Genomic DNA, 24,221 nt, shown 5'->3' on the forward strand with positions numbered 1-24,221 from the left:
GAAATCAAAATATTTAAAAACAGATTTGATAAAGGCATGTAAAATCATAAGGGACACAGTAACTAAGGATAAAGTGTTCCCATTGAAGCAAACATGAAGAACTACAGAATACCCATTTAAAAGAGAGCACGCTGATGCAGTGGTTATCACTGCTGCCTCACAGCACCAGGGACCCGGGTTTGATTCCACCCTTGGCCAACTGTCTATATGGAGTTTGCATGTTCTCCTTGTGTTTGCATGGATTTGCTCTGGTTTCCTCTCACAGTCCAAAATGTGCAGGTTAGATAGATTGGCCATGCCATATTGTCCAGGGATGTATAGGTTAGCTGCGGGAAACGCAGGGTTATGGGAATAGGGTAGCGGGGTGGGATGCTCTTCAGAGGTTCAGTGCAGATTCAATAAGCTGAATGCTTCTGCACAGTAAGGATCCTACAAGAGGACTGGCAGAAGAAGCAATGACTGTAAGAAAAATCCTTTTTACACAGTGAATGGTTATGATCAGGAATGCAATGCTTAGAGTGTAGCGGAGGCAGATTTACCTCTGGCTGTCAAAGGAGAACTGCATCATTATCTGAAGAGAAAATGTTTTAGGGCTATGGGTGGGGGCATTATATTAGGCGAATCATCATGGCAGAAAACAAACACAGGCACAATGGGTTAAAGGGCCTTCTTGTTGTGCTGTAATCATTCTACGTATCCATGTTTCCATAAAATTACATTTTTTGCCTCAAACAATCTACATTTAATGCACCAACAGTCTGCAAAATTTCTTTTCAATCGATACCTTCAGGTACATTATTAGAAAATGATTTTACTCCATGATGCAGGCATGGTGCTGCCTTTTGCTCTGCCCATGGTACAACATATCTAATTTGGGTCACTACAAAATCAGTGAAGGCTGGTGCCAAAGAAGAATGAAGCCCAACATCAAAGCTCGAAATTGTTGGAAAATCTGGAAACATTCAACTCTGAAAGAAGGTCCAAATGATTATGCGGAAAGTACAGAGGCGGCTCAAAAAGGTTGCCATGTCACGGCACAGTTGCTCAGTGGTTAGCACTGCTGTCTCACATTGCTCGGGACCCGGGTTTGATTCCGGCCTTGAGCGACCATTTGTGTGGACTTTGCACATTCTCCCCATATCTGTGTGGGTTTCCTCCCACAATCCAAAGATGTGCAGGTTTGGTTAATTGGCCATGCCAAATTGCCCATAGTGTTTAGGTAGGTGTTAGTGAGGGGAAAATGCAGAATAATAGGGTGGGGGAATGGGTTTGGTTGGGATAGCCTTCAGAGTGTCAGTGTGGATTTGTTGGGCTGAAGGGCCTGTCTCCACAAAGTCGGGATTCTATTGTAACGTCAAGAGTCATAAGACATTTTTGGTTCATAGCCCAGACTTCCATTATAATGCTGAAACACCCAAGCCTCAGCATAAACATTGTTTAATTGATAGCTCCACTCTTAGCTATCTAGTCAATTGTAATATGGGTAATTACACGAGATTAAGAGGTTTCAAGTGTTGTCAGTTTGTGCTGTTGCAACATTAAAGGATCTGAATGACTGAATTTTTTATTACTCTGTATAAAATAATCTTTTCTCGCATAGTGGAAGTAGTTAATCTTTAACGCATTTCAACACATTCTACTGTCATTTTAGGGTTCATTAGTTCTGTAAAGTATACAGTGGTTAAGGGATATGGAGGAGCCATGGTTTGCAGGAGAGGCATGGGGAGTGGTTGGAGGACACAGCCTGGAGTAGGAGGCATGCTGGCATTTTATACTTACCTTTTGAAAGATTCCCTCAACCAGATTATGGTTCATGACATCTCTGATATGTATTGAACCATGAGCCTTTCAAAAACTGGCTTTACTCGTGAACATTCCAGAGGAGTTGGTTATGCCAAACCCTCCAGTGGTGACAGACTGATCAGTATGGTGACTGTGGGCTGATGATCTGAACCAGTCCACACCTTTTCGAAGGCTCAGGTGAAATTGAAAACTTGGGGCCCAGAATCTTGGCACCGCTTGCTATTTTTAGAGAACTCTGAACTCGGCGAACAGAAGCCATCATCTCAGCCCTCAAGCATGCTCTGGTGCATGCATGAGTGTCTAAATAACATCTACTCTATCCATTTAAATTCTGTTGCTAGTAACATGCAATACTAATGTAGAACATCTTCACAAATTAGGGAGCTGTGTGTAAACACTTGAAAATTCAATTTTCAAAACAGGAAGTGGACTGTGAGTACATTAAATTAGGATAATAACTGTATGTACTACACTGATGTAATCACCTTTATCTGAAGCTATTAAATGCTAGTGACTGGAAGGGACGCTCTGGCATGTTTACAACAATCCTGCAACAACACTGCTGAATACAGGGATCTGTGCCCTTTCATCTTGTAATATATATAGGCTAACTGCTTGATAAAACACCAGTGCCCATTCGCCGAACATACCTACGTTTTACGCTCCTCAATGAGGGCTGTGTCCTTCTCAAATTTAGCTTCCAAATTTCTGGGCTTCTCTTGATATTAAAACTATACTTTTGGACTGTACTTCAGAAAGCTTAGCTTATATGGCTCTGATCCGCTATTCTGTTGCTTAAATTGTAAAGTAACTTTGATCAGCTGACAGCCCCTCCTTCACCACAGTTCACTTCTGGGCCTGTGACCCGTCCCCTGGCTTGACTGGGCTTGAAGGTTCAGCTACAAACTGAAACCAGATTCATGCTTCTTGGAATTGAGGTGACACTGGGTGCAGCTGCTGTTCTCTTCTTCCCGTAAACATTCTACACATCTCCTGGATTTTCATTCCTAAGAAGTACTTCCATCAATGCATTCTCTTCGATCCTGCCATTCAAACAATTTTCAGTCTTCACTCACTTCTGAACTTGGACAGCAATTCATTGGATGCCCAATGGCACCTTTGCCTCATTTAATTTGACTTTATCTCACCATGGGATTTTTGACATCATCTCTGAATTTGCTCCTAATGTTTTCTCTGTATTCCTGCCAACAATACCCTAGCCCAGTTTCTGGGTAGACGGAAGTTTCTAACAGTGCTGGAAGCTCCAACATCAGGAATCTTTGGGAATTGTTCCAGAAACCTGAATGCTCTCTAGGTCTATCCCATAATAATGTCTCAAATTGAGATTTGTGTTTCGAGGTGCTTATCTGGATTGTTACCCAGCAACTGTTGCACAGAGAAACCTAGTTTAACTCCTGATGTTCACCTCAACCCTGTGATTAACCCTGGATTCCACACTACCCCCCCTCACACCCTGGCTACCCTTGCACTATCTCCTGTCCCAACACAACACTACAATTTGACTTCCCTGATCCCATCTGATACTCTGTCCAATGTGACTCACCCCTGACCTGACAACTTCTCCTGACGCAATATCCTGGCCCAGCAACCACAGTATACATCTCACCCAGCTCCCTAACACCCCTACCTACCATCCCATCCTCCAGTCACCGTACGCACTGGCCACCTCCACCCAATGGTCACTCCATTCACCTCTCACTCACCTACATGTGGACACCTACTCCTCCACCATCCTATTTTCCTGCTATTCTAAATCCCTGCCAATTACCATACCCACCTTATTCCCTTAGGTATCCTCTCCCTTTACTTAACTTACCCAGCTCCTTACCCACTTAAATTATCAACCCCTATCCATCCCATCCTTATATACTTATCTTTATTCCGTGACTTTTCAAAGAAGCTTTTAGAGATTGAAATTCTGTATTTACCAGAATACCAGTAAAAGAGGGTGCACAGATTTTCTGTATTACTCCTTCCGAGATTTACTGCAGTGTATTGGTTCTGAAGGATCCTCTATCAGACGTTTGCTCAGGAAGATTGGCAGAAGTTAAGTGTGTACTTCTTTTTGTTGGATTAGGTTCGGAAATAAGGTTTCTGATCTAGACTGGATGATCTGGGCCTTCATGTATCCTAATATTTTTAATTGGGTGTGTGTAACTGAAATTTTCTCTGCATCGAGTCACATGCACAGATCTGAACCCATTTCTCCTACTTCCATCTTTATGACTCCTCTTATCTTGTCATCATACCTTGTTTCATTGGTAAGGAAGTTAGATATTCTCCCCTCTCAAATGCATTCCAACAGTCCTGCCAGAATCACATTTTAAATAAATCTGCCCTGTTCCTCTGTGTGTCTATTGGCACCCTCCAAAGAGCTTATCGAGTCCCTGTTACTGCCTCTTAATGAGCAGTAACACCATTTACTCCCTGCTATTTTCGCACCCCTTCCCACCAATTCCCCACAACCCCCCCTCCCCCTGCCCCCAATAAAAGCCATGGCTAATCCTGTCAATCTCCTTCCCATCCACTTCACCCCTCCCCAGGTTTGGCACTGCCAGTACATCAAATCTCCTGGCACCTCTTCCAGGATGTCCCTTCATCTGAGAACAAGACCATCATTATCCATGGATGGATTGCATCGACATTATGATGGAAATCTGGTTGAGAGTTGATGACACTTGACCAGTAAATGGAACCATCCCAGTTGGTTAGACCTTTCACTGCTTGTCCACATGATCGCTGTGGCAGTGTGGCTCTGACCACCAAATTGGAATATTGGAGCAGGAATAGGCCATTCAGCCCATCTAACCTACTCCAACATTGAATAAGATCAAGACTGATCAAAAATTCACAACATTTTATACACAGTGTCCCTGTAGTCCATGACATTACTGATAATCAAAATATTATCGACCACTACTTTATATATACTCAAAAGCAAAGTTTCTGTAGTTCTCTAGGGTAGGGAATTCCAAAGATTTATCACCCTCTGAAGAAAAGGACTGTCCTCATCTCAGTCTTAAATGAAATCTTGATCTATTTCCCTCAGTCATCCTTCAAGCATCTCACTTTTGTTGATCCAGGTACTTTGGAAATATTATCAGCAAGAGATGGTAATATATTGGTAATATCACTGCATGGGTATGCCAAAGGTCTAAGCTAATGCCTTGGGGACATGGGTTCAAATCCCACTATAGCAGCTCGTGAAATTTGAATTCATTTAATTGATCTGGAATTAAAACTGATTCCCAGTGATAGTAACCATCAAATTATCACTAATTTTTGTTTGGTAATGTCTTTTAGAGAGGGAATCCTGTCACTCACACCTGGTCCCATCTACAGGTATCTCCACACTCACAACAATTTGATTCCTCTTAACTGCCCTTTGAAAAAGCATAGGAAGCCACTTGGATACAGGCCAATAAAGGATGGATAACAAACACTGGTATTCCTCCATCTCTGCTTTAAGTCACTTCTCATTCTTGCTGCTTTCAACCTTCATGTCAATTAATGAAGTTATTTCTGCATTCACTCTCCTTCCTTAATTTCTCTCTTCACAAAAACTCCCAACACCATGTTTACCATCACCCCTTTAGCTTCACAATTCTATGTCAGTTTTCTACTCCTTTCACTACTTCAATCTCAGGTATTAGATTACTTACAGTATGGAAACAGGCCCTTTGGCCCAACAAGTCCACACCGACCCTCCGAAGAGTAACCCACTCAGACCCATTCCCCTACACCTAACACTACGGGCAATTTAGCATGGCCAATTCACCTAACCTGCACATTTTTGGACTGTGGGAGGAAACTGGAGCACCCAGAGGATACCCACGCAGACACGGGGAGAATGTGTAAACTCCACACAGACAGTTGCCTTGAGGCGGGAATTGAACCCGGTTCCCTGGCGTTATGAGGCAGCAGTGCTAACCACTGTGCCACCGTGCTCCAGGCTGGGCACTTGACAAGAAGGACTGTAAAGTTGAACTTTATTTCTTTATTTTTCTGCCTTTATATTCTATGTTTTGGTTACCTTGCTCTGTTTTAAGATGGTGCTAGAAATTGATGACACCATACAACATTTTTTACTGCATTTTGTAACAAACAACACATGACAATAAATAAATCAAACCAAATAAATGTAAGACCATCTTTGATTGTTTCTTTGTATTGCTCTCAATTCATCTATCTCTTCTATTCCAAACTGCATATGCTTGTGTGTGTTACCAGAGATCGCTTTCGTCCAATTTATTAACAACCGCACTTTCAGAATCCCAATTGAGAGTATACATCAGCGGCCCCTAACATCTGCATTATTGCCCCTTGTTTCATCAGACCAAATTTCTCCAAGTTCCTCCTTCTGAAAGTCTGTTGCCTGCATGTTAACTCCCATCAATTTCCTTATTCCAACCTCTTCCATCAGGCAGAAGATACAGAAGCTTGAACACATGCACCAAGAGGTTTAAGAACAACTTCTTCTCTACTGTTTTTAGGCTGCTAAATGGACCTCTCTAATTTCAAATAGTGTTGAACTTGCCTTTGTGCACGTCCTGTGCAGCTCTAACCTGTAAACCTCGCTTGGTCTAAGCACCCTATGGTCTGTATGTCCTTGTTTGCTATGATCATCCTGTACTGCTCACAAAACTTTTCACTGTACTTGGGTACATGTGACTAGAATAAATCAAAACCCAATCCAAATCAAATTGTCTCTTGTTCTTGCTGACCTTAGTCAAGCAATATCTCAATTTAAAAATTCTCATCCTTGTTTTTCTTATAAAGGTCTAGCCCTTTCCTATCTGTCATCTCCTCCAATCCTATTACCCGTGGAGATATCTGTGCTCCTCTAAATCAGGTCTCTACTACATTTCCATGTATTAATACTGATGGCTTTGTCTTTAGCTGGCTAGGCCTCAAACTTGCAAAACCTCTCCCTGAATATCTTCACCTCTCTATCTTATTTTCCTGCTTTAACACACATCTTAAAGTAAACCTAAGCTTTTAGTTGCCTAACATATCTTTCATATTTGAATGTCATACTTTCATTTTATAATGCTTCTACAAAACACTGAAGGCACTACATAGATATACATTGTGTTGTTTAGTCCTGAACGCAAGCTCACAAGTGAATTATCCTTTGGGTTCTGGTCGATATTCATCCCTCAATCAATATCACTAGACAGATCATCTGGTCATTGTAGTAGGATCGTACTGAGTTGCAGACAGAGTTAAATTTCTCCTCATGCCAATGAACAACAAACTTTACTAACTCTGTACATAACTGGGTAGGAAAGAGCATTCCTATAGCTGTGTAGGCTGGGTCACAGTTCCATGTGTAGTTATTCCATTTCCCCCAGCCAGCAGCCACCAATGACATCAATTTCACTAGTATAGTTGGATTTAACCATTATCCTAGAGGCATTATCAAATTTCCTGTGTCTCAGCATAAATCCCACCTTGTCCCAGTTACTATTTTCCCTTCACAGCTGGTGCTAGAACATCTGTGTTTCTCCAGCAATTTCTGCTTTTGTACCACACTGTTGCTGGTTGTTTAGAATTATATAAAGCACCTTTGTCTGCACCTTGCATTTGTGTCAGTAGTGGCTCACTTTGAAGCATTCTAAATTGAGTCAGGAAAGTTCCGGGTTCAAGACCCATTTCAAGGCTTGAGTCCAAACATTGGTACTAATACTTGGGTGAGAGAGGTGCTGAATTTCAGATTTGATATTAAACCAAAATTCAGTCTGCCTTTTCAGTTAGACATGAAATATCCCAGGATACTATCTTGCAGAAGTCCAGGAGCATTGTCCATAGTCTTCTTGGTAATATTTATCCCTTAGGAGGAGAAAGTGAGAACTGCAGATGCTGGAGATCAGAGCTGAAAATGTGTTGCTGGAAAAGCGCAGCAGGTCAGGCAGCATCCAAGGAACAGGAGAATCGATGTTTCGGGCATCAGCCCTTCTTCAGGAATGAGGAAAGTGTGTCCAGCAGGCTAAGATAAAAGGTAGGGAGGAGGGACTTGGGGGAGGGGTGTTGGGAATGCGATAGGTGGAGGGAGGTCAAGGTGAGAGTGATAGCCGGAGTGGGGTGGAGGCGGAGAGGTCAGGAAGAAGATTGCAGGTTAGGAAGGTGGTGCTGAGTTCGAGGGATTTGACTGAGACAAGGTGGGGGGAGGGGAAATGAGGAAACTGGAGAAATCTGAGTTCATCCCTTGTGGTTGGAGAGTTCCCAGGCGGAAGATGAGGCGCTCTTCCTCCAACCGTCATGTTGCCATGGTCTGGCGATGGAGGAGTCCAAGGACCTGCATGTCCTTGGTGGAGTGGGAGGGGGAGTTGAAGTGTTGGGCTACGGTGTGGTTGGGTTGGTTGGTCCGGGTGTCCGAGAGGTGTTCTCTGAAACGTTCCGCAAGTAGGCGGCCTGTCTCCCCAATATAGAGGAGGCCACATCGGGTGCAGCGGATGCAATAGATGATGTGTATGGAGGTGCAGGTGAATTTGTGGCGGATATGGAAGTATCCCTTGGGGCCTTGGGAGGGAGGTAAAGGGGGAGGTGTGGGCGCAAGTTTCCAATTTCACAAAAACCTGGTCATTAGGACATTGTTGTTTATGGAAGGTTGCTGAGTGTAAACGTATTGCCAAGAGTCCTGTGTTACAAGAATGATTATACTTCAAAAGTGCTTAACTAGCTGTAAAGCACATTCAGCAGTTGTCAAAGGCAATATACAAATGTAATTCTTTCTTTATTGTCAGAGCTGAGCACTATTCAAAGCTTTCAAGGCATCAAGTTGAAAAAGTTGACAACAGGAACTATTTTTTCTGGTCAGAGTCTGGACAAGGAGGCATACTCTTAAAAACTAAAAACAGAATTTTCACAAGTGAAATGAGAAAACATTCTCACCATTAAAGGGTGAGGAGTTCTAGACTAACTTTCTCGAGCAACAGTTAATGATAGGGCAACTGTAAATTTTAATTCTGAGATTGATTAATTTTTGTCACTTGCATTGATAGGCTGCGGGGCCTGTCCGAAGGGGTCTGACTACTTGCCCATAGCTCTATGCTCACTGTTCTACATTGGTTTCTGGTTAGGCAACATCTTCATTTTAAAATTCCCTGAGTTGTTTTAAAATATCTTATGGGCTTGTCCTTCCTTATTTCTGTAATCTCCACCAACCGCACACAGTCAAGTTATTTGTGTTCCTCCAACTCCGAGTTCAGGAACATCCCTGAATTGAATCGCTCCATTGTTGGGGTGTATTTCCAGTTACCAAAGTTCCTATCTTTGGTGTTCCTTCCTTAAATCCCTCTGTTTCTCTTCCACTCTTTCTTCCTTTCAGATAGTCTTCAAAAGTGACTCTTTGGCCAAACCTTTGAACAGCTGTCTTAATATCTTTTCATGCAATTCTGTGTCAAATTGGAAGTGCCTTGTGAATTTAAATATGTTGTCAACACCATGAAAATGCATATTATTGCTGTTCTTGCCTCGTATTGGGCCCAGTCCAACAAGCTGAGGGGAAACCAACTCACCTAATGTTGGCTCTGCACATTCCTTGTATTGTTCAGGGGTGCAATAGTGTGCATCACCTGCAATAAAAAGCACAGAATCTTGATGTGAAACTCTGAATATTCCATTGTCCTTTTGTGATCATTTTAGATAAAGAAAAATATAAAATATCTTTTTCTTCAGATATTGTGGCAGTGTATTTCTGGGATTGGTTCAGATGCATTGATTTTTATAGCAAAGGCAGATCCCAGTTTCCTGGCAATTGCTCCTTAGTCAGTCCAAAACTATTCCCATTGCTCTTCTCTTCTCATAGTTCTGGATCCTCCACAGTTTCAGAAATTCACCTACTTTACCCTGAAAGATGCAATAGTCTTTGATTCAAACCATCCTTGTGCTGCTTACAGAACTCTCAAAATCTATGTAATGACTGTCATCTTAGATTCCAATCCTGTGAAATTTGGCTAACAATCAATAAATGCAACTCTCAAAATTATTATGAACTAACTGTCAAGTGACAGTAAAGAATCCAGGGACACTCTGGCTAACCTAAATATAGTTTTGGTGAATCCAAACATGTATTGGATTCAATGATTTAACATTTCCAGCAACTAAACCATTTTCTGCACAAGTTATGTATTTGTAAGACAAGAGTTGCAAGGCAGGTTGTGTAGATGAATGGATGAAGCTATGAAGAGGCAAAGCCAAACCAAATGAGTGGACAACTCTCTGACAGATGGAGTTCAAGATAAGGCTATTCACTTCGAGTATAAGAGAGACGAAGTGGAATATTTTCCTGGTGTTGAGAGATTCCGACCTGCCCTTGTGGCTGCAATACTAATACAACTAGTGGTTCAGTATCTGTTGGTAAGATGTTAGTAGTGGGAGTTTAGGTGATGGTGATGCCATTGAATGTCAAAGGGGTGACAAGTAACTTCTCTTTTATTGAGATAGTCATTGTCTGGTACTTGTGTGGCATGAATGTTACTTGCTATATGACAGCCCAAACCTGGAAACTGCAGTTTGTAAAGCAGCACTATTATTATTTCAAGTTATTTTCTAACTACCAGAATGTCACACAGTCGATTGTGAAATAGTATAAGCAGAAACACTGGCTCTCGCTTACCTGGCATATGCACCATCCGACAGTTGCAGTTCTCCACCAGGTATCTTGTTTCACAGTCAATCCTACAAGCTGTGATGCTATAGCTTGGGAAAAAGTCTGTGTTGACAGCTGAAGACTGACAATCTCCCCAAGGTGGTGGCAGGTATATCAGCTGCAAGCAGAAACATACTGTGATTAACCTTTTCAACAAAATCCCAAAATTAATTGGCTCACACTTCAATAGCACAATAATCACCTGATATGGCTTTATGGTTAGGTTCATTTTAGCAATATCTACATTCTATTATATTTAACAAGTTTACTAATTCTGGTAAGCCTGCAGAAGGACGTAAGTGATAATGTTTAGACTGCAGGTTAAAAAAATAGTAGTTTGCAGTTTTCAATTTTCAATTTCTTCTTGAACTCTTATGAACACAGGAATGGTAAAGGAGATGAACATTAAATTGCAATGCTCGACTCTTTAAGGAACAACCTTTCAAATGAGACATGTTGTGAACATAAAGGTGTTCAACTCTCCAATTTTGTATTAGCCTTTACTTTTAAGACAGAAATTATGCAGCTTCACGGAGGTACACAGCACTATGCAGAAAGTGATAGCAATTGAAGATTTCAACATTTCCACATCATAATCAGCAAATACATTGTGTTTAAATTGCAAGAGTAATTCTGGACATTGTTCAATGGTTAATCATGGCTTGCAAACAAGTGTTTACTTAGATTTTCTCACCATTAATACCAATTTCACAGTTAGACACTTTTAATTGAAATGGATTAATACTGGTGTTAAAATAACATAGTAGAAAATGTGGCTGAACAATTCTTGGTCGGCTTGCCAGAAAAATCAAACTACTAAGCTAACCACATCAAGAAAGATTATAAAGAGCTCTGAGACTGATACTCAATGTTAATTATCACCATTGTCTGTCAATGAATAAGCTTTACTTACTTGCCACCTACTTAAGTAATCTAAAATTAGAATATATGCTTTTAAAAATAGTTCACTCACTGGGATCTGGAATGACAACATGCTAAAATTTCTGATGATGGGCTTAAACCCAAGACATCAACTCTCCTGCACTTCGGATGCTGCCTGACCTATTGTGCTTTTCCAGAGCCTCCCTTTCTGACTCTGATCTCCAGCAATGGAGTCCTCACTTTCTCCTAATACTTACCAGCCAGACCTAATCGGATCAGATAGGCTGAGTCTCCTTTCATGCAGAAAGAGACAGCTAAGGGATGAGTGAAAAGGTTTGATAAGGGAAATGTACAGATGTTGTTACTACATCCACATGAATGAAGGGCAAGCCTGATGAATCAGGAGACCTTTTCCTGCCCTTCATTTTCCTACAATGAGAAAAAAAATTGACATAAACCAGAAATACAAAATCAGCATCATCAGCATGTCTGTATGGGGCAGGATAAGTGCAGTCTTGGCACATCAAAGCTTAATATAATGCTTCATGTTCATGGTTTAGTCTACTTGTGCTCTACGTTTTTGAATAAGTGCATTAGGCTTTGAAAGGGTTCATTCTGAGGACAGCATTAAGCACTACCCAAGATGATAATATTATCGCTGTGTCTGCCTGGGTTTCCTCTGGGTGCTCAGATTTCCTCCCACAGTCCAAAAATGTGCAGGTTGGTGGATTGGTCATGCTCTGTTTCCCATAGTGTCCAGGGATGTGTAGGCTAGATGGATTAATGGTGGGAAATGCAGTGTTACAAGGATAGAGGTGGGTCTGGGTGGGATGCTTTCTGCAGGGTTGGTGTGAACTCAATAGGCCGAATGGCCTGCTTCCACACTATAGGGATTCTATGATTCTATATGGATATTAATATGAGGATAGCTTTGAATCTTGAAGAAGTCCCAATACTGCAATCTCACTATCGATGTATACCATAGTGATATAACTTGCAAACAAACTACTTGTTTAAGACAAGAGCCTCTTCTTGTTAGATTACAAACCAGTTGTTCTCTACCACACTAGATCAGCTAGACTCTGTCAATCCTTACTAGGAAAGAGGGTGGTGGCAACAAATCTATCAAAGGTATCTTTTACCAAGATGTGCCATGGTGAGGACCGACCACATGATGTTTAATAGCCATAATGAAGTCCTGTGGAACAGTGGGTGTGGCCCTTACCTCTCATCAGAAAAGTTTCAGACCCAACTCAGGACCTGGAAACTTTTTTCACATACATCAATGTCAGGCAGTAAGCGGAGGAGAGAGTCCCAGTCTATCATGTGATGGAAAGAAAGTTACAGCTTCCACCATATCAGGACTCATTGCTCCAGGCCAAAACATGGATATAAGAAGCACATTTGACCACAACAACTCAGACCTCTTCAGCTAACCGCATCACCCTAGCTGCATTACATTTTGCTATGATGTAGTACTAATGCATGGCAAACATAAAAATTTCTCTCGCTATACCTTTCTGTGATTTTATAGGAGTATTATCCTGCTCTGAGCTACATTCTGCTCATAAACTCTCATTCCTGCTTTTGCTCAGGGCTAGCCCTTTGAACTTGTGTTGTAATTATGATAAACATGCCAACTCACACTGACAGATTCACATTTCTAATCATCTCATTGAGAAACTCAGGTTGAATTTTTGATATGATTTTACTCTGGAATGCTAAATCACATGGAACAATTTTATATTATCTACCATGACTTTCCAAAAAGAGATTTGGTCTCAGTGAAATTCACTTCTATGCCTGTACCAAGGGTAAGGAAAAATGCAGCACACCAGACCAAAATCCTAACGCAGTAAAAGGAGGTAATCAAAACAAAAGGAGTTACTCAGACTTTATTTTAATAAATTTAAACCGTTTTGCTTGGCGTGTCTCTTTGCTTCCTTCTTTACTTGCACCTGCTTCTGGACTCATTCTAAATTAAAATATCCATGAAATGCTCAGACTAAACGTGATTATGGATTCCGGTACAAATTCTCTGGAGGTTCTGGCTAATTCCATCAAAATAATTTGCACATCCAACGATACCACCATGTTTATTTTAGCCTGTGGTATATAGTTGGAACACAGTAAGTTGGCCTGCTACACGGAATCCACTCATAGTGGTCTGGATGGGTTGGGTCATAAACATTTCAGCCTGAGGTCCTGAGACACAGCAAGCTGATCTGGCACCTGGCATAAATAATTGAATTTGTAGTGCAGACATTGAGCTTAGGCCTCAGGATATGAATGAGTTGTAACACAGCGAGCCAATCTGCTGTAATCTAATTGAAACATGCTAGATGGAACAGCAGTGCTATCCTAGAGGCTTGATGATATAACTAGGGCATGAATGAACTACCACATGCTCCTCCAATCTTGTGCTAATCCTGAGATTGAGGCCACCTCTCCAATATATCTAACATGCCTGGCTTGTCTCAATGTCCTTCAAACTTAACTAATGTCACTGATGCAACATAAACTATTGGGGTGACACTACAGTCTCCACGAATATAATCTCTTCATTGTTGGAAACTCTTAATAATCATCTCAAGTTCTGATCAGGACAATGATTGGGGAACCATTATATTCTCACTGGTTGCAAACGTTTCCAGTAATCTTTTGTTTCTAAGAAGTCAACCCTTGCATAATGCCTTTAGCAGCATGATTTTTAAAAAAGAACAATGTGCCACATAAGGAGGCGTTAGGTCAGAGAGATGAAAGCTTGGTCATGAGGTAGGTTTTAAGGCAGGAAATGACTCACAAGAGATGGAGTGCTGCAGAGAAGGAACACCAGAGCCCAGGGCCTGGGTAACCGATGGTGTAGCCACCAATGATGGAGCAATGGGAACGTACCAGAGACCAAAATTAAAGGATTGTAAATGTCTTGAAGGGTTGCAAGAGGTTGCACAGATAGAAAAGTGCAAGGCCATGGAGGGATTTGAAAGCAAGTATAAGACCTTGAATACCAAGGTCAAAATCTTTCAAAGTTTTCCTGGCTGCAAAGGCCAGGAATGAAAACACTGTGAAATTTAATTCAGAATGCAGCAATGGGAAGATCGAGTCTGTCCTGGTCAAAAACAACCATTTAATGATTCTAATCCCATCTTCCTGCACTTGGCCAGAGCCTTGTCACCTTGCCATTGCAAATGCACATCTAAATACTTTTTAAAATGTCACAAGGGTTTCTGTTTCGACCAGCCTTACAGACAGTGAGTTCCAGATACTCGCCACACCCCTATCTGGTGCACACTTTGGCAAGAATCTGTCAGCATTAAGGGAAACCATGGTTAAATGGGAGGTGCAATTGCTCACTTACAGTGGGATATCAATTAGTGAGATGTGAATGAGCTACTAGATAGCTACAACCCCAAACAGCAGAACTCAGGGATTAAATGAATGGCCCTTGCCTCCCAGCAATATCTTTTGAATTTGGTTATAGCTTCATGAAAATGGGAGGTGCACCATGTACAGAGGCACTCAATCCCCAATTGCAGGAAAAGTGAACGGTGGGAAATGGGCGAGTTACTTACAGCCACTGTGGCACTTGCCTTTTAATCCCATTGCCTTCTTGGTCTGGGAACCTCCTTGCACTAACCTCCAACCACCTTTATTGTAGGATCCAGTAACAATTCTTAATGCACTCCCTGCAGATCTCCTGACAGCAATCCTGACTGTTTCTGATGATGCCACTGACAGAACTCAAGAGCAGGAATTCTACTTCACAAAGTCCTAGTGCTGGCCAGTTAAAGACCGATGAGCTTTGCGCTAACAGGATGGAATTTTTGTTTGAGACTAAGTGTGGAAGTGGGTATAAAAGCAGGAAGGATTTTTGCTCAGGGGTCAGTTTAGGTTTTACCAATCAAGTACATTTTCCCAGCACTCATTAGATATTTATGCATGGGTTAAAATGTCAAATTTTGAGGTCAGGAGGTTCTGATACCTGTTGGAACATTCCAGGTTCCAACATTTGGGCACCTTATAAATACGTGTCCAGACAGTTCTTCACTCTCTGCAGTTCAGGATCCTCACTCAAGGTCAGCTCATATCCGCATTCATCCCTGGAGATGTTAAAGCAGAGCCATGCTTTAGTGATGCCTTCCTAGAGGTTGTCATGGCTCTCATTGAGAGAAGGGAAGTTGTTGTCATTATGGATGACAACTGGAGGCTACCCTAATCGATGAAGGCAGCTTACTGTACTTTGCCAGGATAACTACTATTCTCTACTCAATGTTTCATACTCCTTTGGGTGTGAATTGTTATTGTATGGTTTCCACTACACAAGGCTCTCAGACAGGAGATTGGAAGCCAGGCATCTTCATTCCTGATGAAGGGCTTTTGCCTGAAATGTCAATTTTCCTGCTCCTTGGATGCTGCCTGACCTACTGTGCTTTTCCTGCACCACTCTAATCTTGATCTTTATTAGATGCCTCACATGTAGTCAACGTCTGTCACTTCATTGCACTAACCAGCGTAGCACTACTTGCACCCACAGTGACACTGCCTCTCACATCTGCTAGGATTCACACTTAAAATATAAAAGAAGTTACAACAATCAGCAGCTTGTTCACCAGAAGGCCACTGAGCTAACACCCAACTAGGAGAATATACATGTGTGATAGCCTTTCCCAAATAGCTTCCATGGGACAATAACACGACCACAAAAGATGGCCCTTTGAGTTGAGCTCTTTTTTGAGTTCAGCTCTACTTGCTTTCCACATTTGGGTTTGTTGGAGTCAGCTGGTGTCTCTGTCTCACTTGGGCAAGCTTGTTGACCCAGACAGCCTTCACCCCTAACGTATCCATTTTGGGTGAAGAAAAGCCTCAGTATGAAGATGCGATGTTACTGAAGATATGCGTACTCACTGGAGCATGGAGGAAGTAATCTACTTATCTGGTACATCATTTATAAATATATAATATATATGGGTCAGGTTTGTGATCATTTATATTTAACTAATGAGACTGCATCTGTGAATGTAACTGTAGTGTTAAAGAGTTTTCATTACCTTTTATTGAATGAAAACAGGCTCTCGATGAAGATCAGGAAATCGCCCAGCCTTGAAAATCCTAGAGCTGCTCAACAAAACCTTAATGCACCACTGGGAAATTGATTTTTTTAAATCTCATTGAGGTTTGCCTGCCCACCCTTCTGAAAGTTCCAGGCAGGTATAGAAGATTCTGCTCTCGATTTCAACATTGACGTATGATGCTTCTGACCTTAAGCATTTTTTTGACCAGCACAGAAACAGTAGTCTGCATTCTCACTCCTGTCACAATTCAAGTGAGTTACATTGCTACACTAATGGGATGTAAGTCTCCTTCAGGGAGAAGGCCCTGCTTCTATTCTCTTCTGTATATTTATACCCTTGTTTTCTGGAGTTCATTCCATCCAGGCAATGTTTTCAGCAGTCATTTCGTCAAAATGACACCAGGCCGTATTAGTATTTCCATCAGTTCTGTGTGCCAGCATTGGCTCGGTGATAAATTTCTCACTTTGAGGCAGAATGACCTGGGTTCAAGCTTCACTCCAGAGACCTCGACATACAAATGTAGCTAATAGTCCTTTGAAACGGGACTGTACTGTACTGTACTGCTGGGGAACTGGGAGGTTTCAGAAACATGTTTGCTAGTCGTTCTTTAATGCAGCCACTGTGTGTTTGTATCTGATTTCCAAAAGAAGACAACCCACATCAGTTAACTCCAGCTCCACTATTTAAAGGCCAGGATGAGACTCGTAACACTGTGCAAGTTTTAGTAGAGCGAGAAGCCATAGTGATGGACTCAGAACAATGCAAGATAGCTCCACATTTTATTGATGCCTCCAACTGTGGATTTGGTGAACTGTAAAGGGTTGCAGGGAGATTCTGATCTCTGCCTACGGGAGAAAGAGGAGGATTGCCTCAGAATCAAGAAGTTAAAGCCAGAAGCTCGTGAGGAGTTTGACAATGGGAGTGTGATGTCACACACCTAGATTAATTAACAGAAGACATTTAATGACCAAATCAGGGAAAGACAGTTGCAATGACTCATTCAAATATATTCTTTTAACGTGTCTATTCCCTAATGCCTTTACTCTGCATTCCAATCATCTCCTGCACATCACTCTTTGTGCCAACTTAGCTTGCAGGTTCATTTATCCCACCCCTTTAGCCACCTCCACACATCTCCATTTGAACATCCAGCACTGCCATTCACTCCCATCTGAATGTAACATCACACCCAATACCCTCAATCAATGCTGTCACCTTTTTCCTCAGTGCTTTTCATTTCACACCATCACTGGTCACTTATTCCTGGCCTTTCAAGAGCACAGAACAACAGGAAGAGGCTGAGAATCAGCAACGGTGCTCCATCCACCTCCATATTAAGAGTTACAGAGTAGGAAGCTCAGCAGAGTAGCTAAGACAGTGGCCATTAGTGATTAAAAGATCTAGCTGTCTGGTATTAAAATGAAAATAAAACATATAGCTACATGGCCTGCAACACTCACTCATGTTGATGTTAAGGTTGGAGGGTTTGAGCTGTACAGAGAGACTGAATAGGCTGGGGCTATTTTCTCTGGAATGTCAGAGGCTGAGGAGTGACCTGAAAGAGGTTTAAAAGATCATGAGTAGCATGGATAGGGTAAATAGACAAGGTATTTACCCTGGGGTGGGGGAGTCCAGAACTAAAGGGCATAGGTTGAGGGTGAGAGGAGGGAGATTGTAAAGGGACCTAAAGGGTAATTTTTTCACGCAAAGTGTGGTGTGTGTATGGAATAGGCTGCCAAACGAAGTGGTGGAGGCTGGTACAATTACAACATTTAAAAGTCACCTGGATGAGTACATGAATAGGAAGGCTTTAGAGGAAAATGGGCCTAGTGCTGGCAATTGGGACTAGATTAATTTAGGATATCTGGTCGGCATGGATCAGTTGGTCTGTTTCTCTGCTGTACATCTCTATGACTGCATGACTCTATGTTGACTTGATGTCAGAGGCCACTGAAATGTAATAATTTAGAACTTTGGTGCCCTGATATTTCTAATTCATATCCTTTCCTTGTTTCATCAAGTATGTAGCTGAAGGTGGTGCAGGAGGAGAGTGAATACTCCTTAGAGGGGGTGATTCACTTTGACAATGCACCTCCACCAGTTCAGATACAGACATGTCAGGGGAGATCAGCAAGACAACGTAGAATGTCAGTCAGGATAGGGTGCTCCCAGCCCTACTCAGCCAGAGAAGATGCTAAATCACAAAAATCATTGACAATAAGTGTGATCCTAAGGTATTGAGTTTGGCTGTATCAAACATTGGGATACTCTGATACCATGAAAGACATTATGCAAATGCAATTTTAAATCTTCATGAGATGTAGAGTGACTGTGGCATACAAGAAAATTCTTTGGTCACCCAAGTGTGGAGTAATTCCTGTGCTCTATTCCTAGAGCCCTGAAAATTTATTTATCTCAAAAGCCTTTGAAATTTTCCTTTGAAATCATCGACTGTCTTCACTTGGACCACCCTTGTCATCTTTAATTCTGTTTTTAATTAAATATTATTCATCTTTTATATATTGCTATACTTGGTGATTAATAACCAACAACATAAGTTCTAACTTCCCAAATTAGCATTTTGTTTTATTATCCATTGTTTGGATCACATTGTCCTATAACAGATGATACTTCACTAATTAACTACAGCAGCAGAATCAGGCAGCTACCAGCTTTCTGACCTCCCCACAAGTTTCTGTTTAATTCATTAGTGCAGTAATAAGAAGGGCAGGCTTATACCAAGCAGACCTACAAAAAAATCTGGTAGTACAATGTTTCTCTATCTGAATATCCCTAGAGTTTCTTCACATAATCAATGAACTACATTCATGTGTTGAATTACTGAACATCACCACGATATCCATGTGTTAAGTACCACAAGGATAGAATATAGGCATTGTTAACTCAAAAGGTTTGCTGTGTCAGACTTGCAATTTGAAAGGAACAATCAAAAACAAGCATATTCCTACATATTAAATAATTATTTGTGATTGCTAACAAGGCAGTATGATTAGATTTAGAAGCTCTTTTAAAATCATCTTTGCTTGGAAAAAGGCTTTCATTCAATTGAAATTGCTCAGGAGGTTTTCACTGCCCTGCTTTGTTTTTAAGTACAGAATCAAATGACATCGAATGTAATATTCTTGGTAGCTTGGTAGCTTTCCTGCAAAATTTCCATTGCAACATTAAATTATTACAATGAAATTTTTTAACATCAAAATGACAACTATTCAACGTTAAGTGTTTTACTGAATACGACTCTGTAGATAATTGGATAATGGAGCAACTCTGCATATTTCACATAAATGCAATGCTCAAATGGAGAGCATTTTGATAGAAAACCAAACCAGATTGCAGGCATGTGTTTCCTGAAATGTCATGACCTGCTCTGATCAGTTAAAGTTTCTGTTGTACTGAGTAATGTGACTGGAGCAATACATCCACAGAAATGGACAACTGAATTTGAATTCTAAGTTGTGGAAATTGATGATTTTCAAAATTTAGAATGAATGCATCTAAATACTCATTGCAGAAACATAGTTAGATTACCATGTCATTTGCAAATCTTTCCTGCAAGCTCCTCGATCTGAAGGTGAATACACACAACTGCAAACAATAATTTTACTTTTCTACATGTTCTGGGTACTGCCAGATGACGGGTGGTGACCCATCAATGGGGGAGGCATGAACAGCATTAGTGGGCCTGAATGCTGTCATGAATAGGGTGAACAGTCTTCCTGTTACATCTTCACTCCTTTGTTACCCTATGTTGTAGATTTTCGCTAACTAAGAAAACGGGTGTTCTGCTTAGCCCAGAATGGGTGGGAGATAGCCTTGTATCTCTTTTCTTGACTTGTCTTGTCTTCTCAGAAGTAAAGATGACATCTGGAAAAACCCAAACGTACACTTGGGTCTTACAATTTGGTAGAAACAATGACTGCAGATGCTGAAAATCAAATACTGGATTAGTGGTGCTGGAAGAGCGCAGCAGTTCAGGCAGCATCCAACGAGCAGCGAAATCAACGTTTCGGGCAAAAGCCCTTCATCAGGAATAAAGGCAGTGAGCCTGAAGCATGGAGAGATAAGCTAGAGGAGGGTGGGGGTGGGGAGAGAGTAGCATAGAGTACAATGGGTGAGTGGGGGAGGGGATGAAGGTGATATGTCAAGGAGGAGAGGGTGGAGTGAATAGGTGGAAAAGAAGATAGGCAGGTCGGACAAGTCAAGGAGACAGTAACTGAGCTGCAAGTTTGAAACTAGGATGAGGTGGGGGAAGGGGAAATGAGGAAGCTGTTGAAGTTACAAGCTTACAACTTGGTGCCTCATCTTTTTAAAGCTCCAATATAGAGTTTGGCAACCAAACCAAAATTATACCCCCGCTGAAAAATAGTGGGAGATAAGATGAAAACAAGACAATCTACCTCTAGTGGAAATATCTGCAGCATGATTAATTTACCTCTGGCTGTAAGGACAGCGCAAAAGACTTCCTGTTTCTGACTTTTACTTAAATCGACTCTTTCTCATTCTCCAACATCAGCGTATGTCAATTATGCTTTCCTGCATTGTTCATTCCTTTGAGTTTTATGTTTACATGCCAGTAAATCTAACACTAATGCACACATAATACGTCGCAAGATATTTATTCATTAGAATGGAAATGGCTTTCTTAAGTATGAGCTTAGCTGACAATGAAAGCTATAATTTGCCACAAACACACAGTGCACTTAGACCAGATTAAATGACCTTAATTTCCATTTTTTTGTACATCCATGTAAATGTTTATTAATTTTTTCATTTTGAACACTTCATTATTCATTAACCTTTAAAGTCTCCTCACTCTGAATATACGGTTAAGGTTTTAAATTGCTCAATCAATGGGAAATAAATGGCATTTTTCCAAATGAATATATTTGCAGCATTTTAAGTATCCATTCCCAACATAAATTCTTACCTGACAAAAGGGAAACTGGCCTTGCTGAAATTGACTTCTAAAACTCCCATTGTTATTCCACTTATCAAGTAAGTTTATAATCAATAACACCTCTGATTAGTAAACATTCCTATTTTTCATTTAAGCCTTCTTTTTAAGGATGGAAATAAAAGTACTGTCATTTAAAGGAAATTAGAAATAAATACTTACTTAATCTTTCATTTTACACAGTGATGAATTTAAGTGAAGTTAGAATCATAGAATCACAGAATTTTACAGTTTAAAAGGAGGCTATTCGACCCATTGTGTTTGTACCAGCTTCCAAAAGAGCTACCTAGCTAATCCCACTCTCCGCCATAACACTCTAAATTTATTAAATATATATCCAGCTCCCATGGAATCTACCTCCACCATTCTCCGAGGCAGCATATTCCAAATCCTAACCACTCTCTGTAAGTAAACACGTTTCTCCTCATCTCACTCCTAGCTCTCTTGCTAACAATCTGGAGACCTCGAGTTACTGACGTACCAACTAATGGAAACAGAATATCTTTCTTTACTCTTGTCAACATTTTTTCATAATTTTGAACACCTCAATAAGGTCACTTTCTATGCTGCAAGGAGGATATGCCCAATTTGTCGTATTCTACCTTGCATTGAAAATTCCTCATTCCCGATCATTCTAGTAAATCTCCTTTGCCCTCTCTCCAGGGCTTTAATATTGAAGATCATTTGACAGGTGTTTGCCCATTTGGCCAATTTCTCAATTTCCTTCCAAAGTCACTCAGCTTCATCCTCACATTTCACCATGCTCCCCAGTTTAGGATCATCTGCAAATTCAGAGATTTTGCCCTCAACGTCTATCTTCAAATCATTGATATAAATAAAAATAAAGCAAACGTCTCAACACCAATTCCTGAGAAACACCACTTTCAACTCATCTCTAATCTGAGAAATGCCCATCTATACCTACCCTCTATTTCCTACCTTTCAGCCAGCTTCTAATCCAGGCTGCCAAGGACCCACCAATTCCAAGTATTTCTAATTTGCTAACAATCCTGCCCACATGGCATCATCTCAAATGCTTTCTGAAAGTCCAAATAGGCAACATCAACAGCACCATCCTCATCCACTGCCTGCGTCAGCTTGTCAAAGGACTCAAGTAAAAGAACTCAACATGATCTGCCCTCGACAAAGCTTTGCTGACTGTCAAATATTAACTTATTTTTCGCTAAGATATATTTATCTTATTCTTGGCCTCTGTCAGTTTTCCTACGACTAATGTCTGTAGTTACCTGTGTTATTCTTTGCCCCTTTCTTTGGGTATCACATTTGAAATCCTCCAGTCCCCTGGGACTAATTCTGTGCTCAGACAGGCCTGGAAAATTTCTGTCAACAGCTCGGTGATTTGCTCCTTTACCTCTCTCAGCAATCCAGGATGCATCCCACCTGAGCCTGGTGACTTCTCTATCTAGAGTGCTGCCAGCCCTCTCAGTACATCTTCTTTATATATCACCATACTGTTCCATTACCTAATACCAACATTTTCAACTGGCCCATTGTCACCATTTTCTGTATTGGTAAAAACAGAAGAAAGTATTCATTGAGTACCTCTGCCATCCTCTTTGATTCAGTGAGCAGCTTACCCTGCTTCTTTCTTATGAGTCCCACTCTATCTTTCACTAATCTTTTACCACTAATATGTATGAATAACATGTTACTTTTTTTTAGTGCAGCCTGCCTCCCTTTCCTGATACCTCCTCTCAGCTTTTATTATTCCAGCTTTAGCCTCTCTCCTGCATTTGAGATTTCTTAATTCTATTAACATCATTCTGTTCTGCATCATATGCCTCTGTTTTCTTTCTTATTTTCTCAATAATTTCCTTCATCATCCAGGCTACTCTACCTCTGGATACTCTTTGCTTATTTCTAATAGGAATGTACCTTGCTTGCCCCCTGTTCATTTCTTTGAGGAGAAAGTGAGGACTGCAGATGCTGGAGATCAGAGCATTCCTGAAGAAGGGCTCATGCCCAAAACGTCGATTCTCCTGCTCCTTGGATGCTGCCTGACCTGCTGCGCTTTTCCAGCAACACATTTTCAGCCCTGATCATTTCTCCTTTGAAAGTCTCCCATTTTCACCTACTATTTTATCCACCTAAATGCACTTCTAATCAAACTGCTGCAGTTGAACTTTCAGACTCTTAAAATCTGCCCTTTTCCAGTTTCTGATCTTAACTCTTGACTGATTTCTACCCTTTTCCTACTTAATATTGAACCTTATTGTATTATGATCACTATTTCCCACATGCTCCCCAATACTGATGTTCTTCACTTGGTCTACCTCATTTCCTAGGACCACAACCAGCACGGCTTTCGTCTGGGTGGTTCAGGAAATGTACTGTTCCCGAAAGTTCTCCTGCACACACTGCAGAAATTACTTCATACTCTGTGTTTTTTCCAGTGTACCTTTGGGAAATTAAAATCACCAACAATCACAACCCTAACTGCCCTGCAAATTTCCATAATCTGCTTACAGATGCTCTCTTCAACTTCCTCCCCATTATTTGGAGATCTATAGTAAATACCCAACAAGATCATTGCTTCCTTCCTGTTTCTCACCTCTAACCACACAGATTCTAATTCAGAAACTATATCTCATTCAAGGGCTACGATACTATCTTTGAACAAGACTACTGCACCTCCTTCCTTTTTATCCACCTGTTTCTACTAAAAGCCATATAACCTGAGATGTTAACATCTGCTCCCAGTTCCCTTTTTTGTTTGCTATACAGCATGCATTAACATATGTGTAATTTTATCCTGCCCTTCTCTCTTTCCTGCCTTTTTTTTTGTTCACTGTCT

At 41.0% G+C, this 24,221-nt stretch overlaps 1 protein-coding gene across 5 annotated transcripts in view; it reads right to left on the reverse strand.

The window, feature by feature from the left end:
* Positions 1–24,221, reverse strand: part of LOC140465848 (acid-sensing ion channel 2-like) — a 1,252,445-nt gene that overhangs the window by 79,975 nt on the left and 1,148,249 nt on the right. For all 5 annotated transcript variants that reach the window (XR_011955168.1, XR_011955167.1, XM_072561692.1 and 2 more), the window contains exons 4-5: positions 10,445–10,595; positions 9,345–9,401 (exon numbers count right to left, since the gene is read on the reverse strand). Coding sequence is in view for 3 of the 5 variants with exons in the window: in XM_072561692.1 (XP_072417793.1) it covers positions 9,345–9,401; positions 10,445–10,595 (208 nt within the window). In the remaining 2 variants the exon portion in view is untranslated. The remainder of the gene's footprint in view (positions 1–9,344; positions 9,402–10,444; positions 10,596–24,221) is intronic.

This window comes from Chiloscyllium punctatum, chromosome 42, assembly GCF_047496795.1.
Source record: "Chiloscyllium punctatum isolate Juve2018m chromosome 42, sChiPun1.3, whole genome shotgun sequence".
Taxonomy (NCBI): domain Eukaryota; kingdom Metazoa; phylum Chordata; class Chondrichthyes; order Orectolobiformes; family Hemiscylliidae; genus Chiloscyllium; species Chiloscyllium punctatum.